The following is an 8,244-nucleotide window of genomic DNA, read 5'->3' on the forward strand; positions in this document are numbered from 1 at the left end:
TCCCCTGTATTTTAGTATAAAGGCTGATTTCCCAAACGTTGCGATTATCTTATTTTCATATTAGCTACCCAAATGAAGCTTCTTCGTTTTGGCATTCGAAATTTCAGACACTCTCACGCCGAAAAAATCACAGCGTATCCACTGAGTGAATGATAATGAGTGGGGCGAAGCGTCCATCGGTCCGTCCGTCTGTCTCTCAGCCCATCCGTGAGTCTGCCTGTTTATGCGTCCGTACATCCACCCGTCCATCCGTTCATCAGTCCGTGCACCCGTCCGCCCGTCCGTCCGTCTGTCTGTTTGTATATTTGTATGTCTGCCTGCCTGTTGTCTGATACTGCCGGTTACGCCTCACACAGGACAAGGAGCTTCGCCCCTAAAAACGCACGTTGACCATAGCAAGTTGAAGCCTTTTGAACACCGTTTTGATGATCCAACCACCGTAGTGGGTGTGAGCCAAAACACAGGTACGAGCAAGCAAACGAGCAAGCAAGAAGCTACCGGTGTAGGGAGGAGGAAGAGGATGACGAACACGTAGCTCGAGCGCTCCGGTGTCGAGGACGTGGCTCTTCCTTATAAAAACCAGCCATCCTACGGAGAACCTCAAGAGTGTCACAGGTGAGCCGGAAAGCTGTCCTAGATTGCATAGATGCCTCGATATTGTTCTTCGAAAGCGAAAGGTGCCTTAAACAGGACGTCTGCTGTACGTAGTCGGGAGCTGGATTTCTTGTTGATAGACAGCAAAAAGCAATCTGGCGATGATTATATATAAATTGTTAAAAATCAGACAAAAAGAACGTGACGCTATCACGACGCAGTGTAATTGCCCGGAAGGCAAGGCAAAAGTTTACGTCTCCTTGAGGACGGCGTGCAACGCGTAAGCAGGGAGTGCTGTAGTGTTCTTCTGAACATGGCTTGTATGCAAATGATTGAGTTTCATCGTCATTTATGTTTGCAAGAATAAAATTGTGCATGTTGTTTTTTTTTTGCAGCGAGGCTTTCTTCCGGTATCGGTAGAGCAACACCGAGAGTGAATAAGCTATTTAGAGAAAAAGAAAAAAAAACTGGGGTGAGCAATGTTCTGTTTTTAAACGCGTCGATCTATTACTTCTTCTTTCAGCAGGCATAGGTGCGCGCAGTTCTCCATTAAGGCGGCGGGGTGGTTTGGGGCGGGGAGGAGGATGTAACGCAGGACCCCCCCCTCCTCTTCCCATTGGTAAAGTTCGAAAGACAACATGCTTTACTAAGAATGAAAAACGAAAATGAAGCGATGAGGTGCTTCCAACAAAAGGCTTGGTTTTTGTCCCTGGTTTTCCGGCGGCAAAGTCAGAAAGTATCGTCTAAAACGTGAGAGGCAATAACCCTGTTCTTCAAATAGTTACGGGACGAATCCGGCTGAATAAAACAACTGGGGAGATTTCACACCCGCTTCAATGATTAGACCCCCATGCAACCAAGTTTCGGACACACACTTCATTCGCCCGAAGCTCGTAGGTAGTGTACGGCCATCGTATGGCACTGCTACCCACCAGAAAGGCCTGCGGCCTTGTGCAGGTCCACCAGTGCACCGCATGTTTCGTCGCCTGTTCCGGTGGAAGAAAGTGAGCGCAGCCCGGCCGAGCTCGTGGCTCGACTGCGACGAGCGGGAGTGTCCCGTCCAGCAACTGGTGTCCCGGGAGGCCGGCAGTGCGCTCGCCTTGAATGAACTGGCACATGGCGAGTCACGTGAGAGGCCTATGCGCTTCTACTATGCGATAAACAGTTCATTAAATGAACTATGCGACGGGTGTGACATAATACTCAAGCCTAATAGGCACCGAGATCTCGAGTCTAGAATGTGTTAGACATATGTGTTTGACATGAATGTGGCTGAGTGTTTTTGACTTACAGTGCTATTTCACAATCGTCAAGAACTACTCTAGCTGCTGTGGCATAAACGAATGCCCACTTTAGTTATCGCCTCATTATTCGCTATCACTGGCCGAAATTCTTCGATGGGCTGTTGCGAAGTACTGGAGAGCGTATATTCATAGTAAACGAACAAGTATAATTTACGTGACCATGAACCAACGTTCTGGGAAAGGGGCTTCATTGTCAGGCCCTTCAACGGAGCAAGTCCTCTATAGTCGAAACCTTGATTCAAGACGCATGATTTCCTCGCTTGGCAACTGACATGCCAGGTTCACTCATTTTCCCTGTGCTAAACCACGAATTATAACGAGATTTTTTTCATGCTTGCATACCAGTCGCTTAAAACACGCAGTACACAAAAGATGAAATTTTTAAAATACTATATAACCACAACAGGTATGATTGATTGTCATTTCAATGGTTTAAATTACTATACCTGTACAAAGAGCAAAACTACCTTTGTTTCGACTTCGGTGTACTACTATGAAGTTATAAAAAAAGACAAGCTCGACCTGACTCGAGTGCACTTAATGTAGCTTCTTAAGTTTCAATCAATCAATCAATCAATTAATCAATCAATCAATCAATCAAATACAACTTTATTGCTCCATAATCCATTAAACATACATAGGGGCAGCTGCTGAAAGCTTGCGAAAGGCAGCTTGATCATTCAAAATGAGGTTATGTTAATATTCCCTGTACAGGCACGCTGGAACAGTTTCGGTCACTTGTCTTAATATTTTCCAACAGAATCACCTTATGGATAGCCGCACAAACAAATCTCTGCACGAGAAGCCGGCTTCACTAATAATGTCCCATGCGCGGGATTGAAGCATCGTTTGGCAGGTGTGCACCGCTAAGAGGGTGAAACAGTTCTGTGTACTTGTCTCGGACGGTATACGGGCCACGTTACTCTGTCATTGATCACACACCATATCATGTCCCGGCACTCTTTCGCCATTACTCGCCCATGCATCATTAACCACTATGTATCGTCATGATCCTGCCTCTGTCGGCGCGCAGTCGTCGGGCGGGGACACCGGTGCTCAACGGCTCGCGTGGACGATTACGAGGGCGTCTCTTGGCTGGGGCGACTGGAATGGCCCGAATGGCCGATGCATGAGCAAAGCTTCGAGAACCGGGAGGAGGACCTCTCCATTGCCTCGTGCGTTGAGTCGCTCTGGAGCCGACGATGTGTCCGAGACGGCCGCGGCGCAACAGGGTCACTGCCATCAGAAGAAGGCCTCGCGGAGCGTGCCGGCCTCCAGGACTGGTATTCGCTCCGAAAAGATGATTGTGAACGCAACGCGGTCATGGCCAAGCTTGGTCTCCAGGTGAGGGGCACAATGCCAGATATGCGTGAACAGATAAACGCCTTGGGGGCACTGTGCATGCCCTTTTGATAACTCCCAACACAGAGTGCACCTAGGTGGTACAGTAGTCACGCGGGCTCAGACGCTGACCCAAAATTCGCGGGTTCAGTCTTGGTCGCAGCGGCCGTTTTTCGATGAAGATAAAATGACAGAGACCCTTGTACTGCGCGATGTCGGTGCAGGTTAAAGAACACTGCAGTAGGTTGAAATTTTCTGAGCCCTCCGCTACGGTGTTTCTTCTAATTATATCGTGACTCTGGCACGTAACACCCTATGTATGGTATCTAGGCACGTTACGTATCGGGAATCATCCACGCAACACCTGTTTTGCTCGAGGCTACTCGGGCTTATAGAGCGTTTTAGCCATCGCTAAAACACAGAGTTGCTATTTATATATGTAGTGTGCTTTGTCGACAATTGTTCTCACGGATGGTCGTAGACGATGACATAATTTTGAAAACGTGCACAGCTTCTTCATGCGGCGACCCAGTGGGTCATCTTTGAAGGACATTTTATCAAAAGAGAAAGTATCATGAAAAAATAATAGAGATTACTACAGAGCAATCGGTCCGCTGCTTTATATTCATCGACATTCAACGCTGAACTTGCAAATGGATCCTGATCAGGTAGAATGAGAAAAAAACATATATATCAATATCATATAGATATATCAAAATATGTACTAGTGACGCTTCATATGAGGGTTCGTATATGGCTCTATCACTTGTGTATTTCTGCAGGTCACGTGCCTGGATGGCATATCACCGATGTCGAAGTCCTACCCTGGTCAGAAGGCGGTGTTCAGCGCCTACCGTGGCCTGAGTCTGTACAAAAGCGGCGGTGACGCTACCGTCGCCGCTGCTGCAGCCGCGAGGCGGTCCCCGACCAGTCGTGGCGATATCTGCGACGAGAACGACGTCGAAACAAAGCCCGGTGCCGGTGACTATGGCCACTCTATCGAAGACAATGGCAAGTACCGTGATCGCAACGGAGGTTCCAAGAATGAACAGGACGAAAGAAATGTATTAAATCAAAGGATGAACGAGAGACACTCAGCCAGCGTTGAGTGCCTCAATTTTGAGACCTTCCACGCGAAAACATCTCGAGTGGTTTCAATGCGTTCCAACTGCAGTCACTTAGAGGGATTGCTCGAGGAATATGAAGCTCAAGGAAAGGGCACGCTCAATGAAAGCGGCGATGACGGTGGGTCTCGAGGCGGCTTGGCCAACACCAGTGGTAGCCTCGACGCTTCGACGTTGAGCGGTGACATAAAACTTGACCACATAGACGACATTGACAGCCGGCTTCACTCCACGCCTGCTCGAACTAACGGAGGCTGTGGTGTTGAAGAAGATAGGCGGCTACAGCTCGGCTTGGGTGATTTTGACTACTTGGGGGGCACCGCAGCTTGCAGCCTTGCTAGAGGTGAAACAGTGCTGCACGTGAAAGTAACCGGCTCCGGTGACTGTGAGCAAGACAGTGGAGGAAGTAAGAGGCTTCCCGCTACGTCTTCACCTATACCAACTGAAACTGACACAAACGATGCTTCCCCTGGTAGCTTTGGTGAAGGTGCCGTCATTGGAAGCAAAGTGGTTGTCCTGAATGACGAGCTTTTCAGTGCGGAGTTAGTTGAGACGAAGCCACTGACAGACGATTCCTTCTCTTCGGACGTGACCGTGAGGCGCCTGAGTTTTGGCGATACTATCAATGCCGCCGGGTCAGAGTTCACATCTCAGCATGGCAGTGAAACAGCGGGAGAGTTAATTGATGCCGAATTCGACACAGATTGCTTGGAGGGCGCTGCCATTGAAGCGGACTTTTTCTCATACGCAGACCTTGACTCGGACTTGGTATCAACGCCCGCTGCCATTCAAAACAAGAGGACTGCGAGATTGCGTAAGCCGCAAAGTTCAGAGTGGTGTGGCTTTGACGTGTTCCAGGAACAGCGAAGTGACGGGTACTTCGGCGTGTTCGAAGCACGTCCTCTTCGCAAGTGCGCAGAATGCATGTCAGCCTCGAAGTCTTGCGAAGCTATACAATCTTCGAACAGTTCAATCACTGCATTTAACAGCCATCCAACGTCTGCTCATAGACTTACAAAACTCGCTATGACCATATATGATAAGGAGCAGAGGCAGTTGTGTTCTAGTCCGACGAACAGCATTGACGGACAAGCATCGGTTTCATCCTACGGTTCATTTCTGACTTTCGACTCGTACGAAGATGCAGATTTTCCCGACACCAAACTCGTTGGTTGCTGTACGAACACCGATTCTGCGCCAGACTTGACCTTCGCAAAAGCATTAAGTCCTGCTATCGTACACAGCCCATCACATCCTCAGTCACAAAGCTTTCAAAGCTACGAAGAGACAGTTGGTCTTTGTCCTGTCGGATGTGCGACAAGCGACGAGCTTTCGTCAAGCATGAACCTCGCAGAAACCTACTCTTTCGCTGCAACAGACACCCAGATGCCTTCGGAGCAACAATGTTTCCAGAGCTTTGAAGCTGCAGAACATTCCAGCTGCCACGCCGAACCGTACGCTAAAAGTGTCTGCAGCCCTCATGAACCAGATGAGCGAAGTTCGAGCACAGACAACGAACCAATGGTTAAGGAGCCAGGTCATGCGAGTTCGACAACAACGCTTTCTTTTCATGTTCTTGAAGACGCGGACGAAAACAAATCAAGCAGTGACAGAACCAGCAGCAGCAGTAGCAGAAGCAGCAGCATTAACACAGACAGCATCAGCAGTGGCAGCAGTAGTGGTAGCAGTAGCCCCGAAAGTAGTACCCATTCCGATGAAGAAGATATGTCGGCAGTAAAGACGTCGCATACACCACAGGAATCGACGTCGCCGGTGCAGTCGAACACGGGGTACAAGTTCGTCAGCAACAGCGGCGCATCATCACCATTCCCGCTACAGGACTACCGCAGCTGTCGTGACTTTTTACGCAGACTTACCGATGAAAATCCGGAGTTAAGTTATTCTCTTAGCGCATCTCTTGCTTCTGAGAACTACGGCGTTGCCGAGAACGCTTCCATCGAAGATGTCTGCAGCCAGATCTTCAGCAGCTACAACGAAAGTTTGACACACTTTGAGACACTACAGAGCTTTCCGGCGCTTCCACGGTCCAACGCAACAGAGATGTTTACGTGCCCAGAGCTTCGACCCCTTCGTTTGGGAAACAGCAGCAAGGATGTTTTTGAGCCTGTGTTAAGTAGAGACAAGAACAAGCGCCTAAAGAGGTTGGTAGTACCTGCTGCTTCTTCAGACACTGCGGCGACGACCAGCAAACCTTCTGACAAGTGGTATCATATGCCATCGGCATCTTCTGTGTCCATGCCAGACTTGAAGCATTCACAAAAAAGCACGTGGCCACCGGATATTCAAGAGCTAAATGGTGCTGCAGCAACCTCTGACGCAGATCTCACTTCAGTCAGAGCACACACAACCGCTTCAAGGAAAGCCTTAGAGCTCCAAGTGTGATGCCGGTCAGAGACTTCGGGCGTTTGTAGAAGGATCTGGAGAGCGTGCCGACCTCTACCTTGTTATCGAAGGTAATAAATGAGTACCCGCGAAAATACGACCATTCTAAGATCATACATGTCGCATCCCTAGCAAATACTGAAGAAGCCACCTAGGAAATCCGAAGCAAATAAAGTAGCCCATTGAGCGTCTTCGAGCTGTTTTGTAGGTTCCATAAGCCCAGCTTCCACTCAATACGGACATGTCTTGGTGTAAGACACCCAATGTAAAAAATTCCGCACAACATTTTATAATCATATTTTCACTGCGGAGTAGTTCGGGAGTTAAGGTTATTTTTTGTGTGAGTGAAAACTTTCTGACGAATGTTATATTTCTCGCTTAAATACCACAAGGCCAGCATTCATCGCGCATTAAAGACGTTTTTTCAGAGGTCCTGAACTCGATGCCAACGAGGAGTTTTTTTATAGTTACCGTGTTTTATTTATTAAAATTTGTACAGACATTGGCATAATACAAGTGCCCTGTAAATGGCACAACAATGATGGAGGCTAAAAAAAAAATGAGCGGCACTCGCACTAAGCTGTCAGGGCAGAGCTGCGGCACACCCAGCTGGCCCTTGTTTGGCTGGGCTCTTGCGTTATATATGCATGTTCTCGCCCTCTTGTTTATTTCATTTTTTACAGCGAAAGCTGTTACGAGATCACAAGGGTCGCATTCACCGCAGTTGTCCGCTGCATCCGCCGGTGTCCATAACCACTATCGTGCAAAATAAGAAAAAGCTAAGTAAAAGAAACGCCAAGGACACAATGGCATTCGAAACCAGGTTTCCCGAGTGCCAGCTTACCAGTAAGTCCCGCCGGTGCTTCAAACTTCGTTGCAAAGTGGCCTTAGGCAGGCTTGATGTCGGTCCAGTAATCGCGTTAATGTGAGTAATAAAGCGTTTTACAACAGCGAGGGAAAAATGAGGCATCACACAAAGCAAAATGCGTAATGAGAGGGTCGTTGAATGCTCCAAAACGTTACTAAAGCCTCGGGCATAATTCTTCATCGTCGTCAGCCACAGCATTAAAAGAAAAGCGGAAAGTATTTGCAGGTGCGTAGTGTACCAGGCGGGCCACCGCTTAATAAATCGGGATGATCCCACCTCACCTGGCCACCTTGAGAGAGGGTGCGCGCGCGGCGCGGTAGCCATCAATAAACAGTCCCTTGCTAGCTAGCGTCTCGTGTGGTTGTGTCATTGATGAGCGCGTAAAACAGAACATGGTGTCAGAAGTGTAACAGTCGAACCCTGCGCTGAAGATGGACTGCCTACCACCACCCGAGCCACTTGTACTGACAAATACTCCGGCCGACAACTGGAAAAAGTTCCGCCAACGAATCGAACTCTACTTCAAAGCTACTGAGACCAACAAGAAACGGACGCCAGCACAGAAGGCTGCCATCTTTCTACACGTCGCGGGCCCAGAGGCAATTGAAGT

The 8,244-nt window shown here is 48.6% G+C and overlaps 1 protein-coding gene across 1 annotated transcript; it reads left to right on the plus strand.

The window, feature by feature from the left end:
- Positions 1–508: 508 nt before the first annotated feature.
- LOC142775734 (uncharacterized) lies at positions 509–7,178 on the plus strand. The gene is made up of 4 exons (XM_075877585.1): positions 509–615; positions 1,552–1,722; positions 2,932–3,242; positions 4,022–7,178. Exons 2-4 carry the CDS (start codon positions 1,569–1,571, stop codon positions 6,764–6,766), a joined length of 3,210 nt encoding a protein of 1,069 aa, XP_075733700.1. The 5' UTR covers positions 509–615; positions 1,552–1,568; the 3' UTR covers positions 6,767–7,178.
- The last annotated feature ends 1,066 nt before the right edge of the window (positions 7,179–8,244 follow it).

Source organism: Rhipicephalus microplus, chromosome 2 (genome assembly GCF_043290135.1).
Source record: "Rhipicephalus microplus isolate Deutch F79 chromosome 2, USDA_Rmic, whole genome shotgun sequence".
NCBI lineage: Eukaryota > Metazoa > Arthropoda > Arachnida > Ixodida > Ixodidae > Rhipicephalus > Rhipicephalus microplus.

Bases quoted from the DNA above. Each gene is read 5' to 3' on its own strand.
- LOC142775734 (XM_075877585.1), top strand. From the start codon at position 1,569: ATGTTTCGTCGCCTGTTCCGGTGGAAGAAAGTGAGCGCAGCCCGGCCG. The intron at 1,723-2,931 runs GTGAGAGGCCTA...GTCGGCGCGCAG, and splicing joins ACTGGCACATGGCGAGTCAC to TCGTCGGGCGGGGACACCGG. The intron at 3,243-4,021 runs GTGAGGGGCACA...GTATTTCTGCAG, and splicing joins TGGCCAAGCTTGGTCTCCAG to GTCACGTGCCTGGATGGCAT.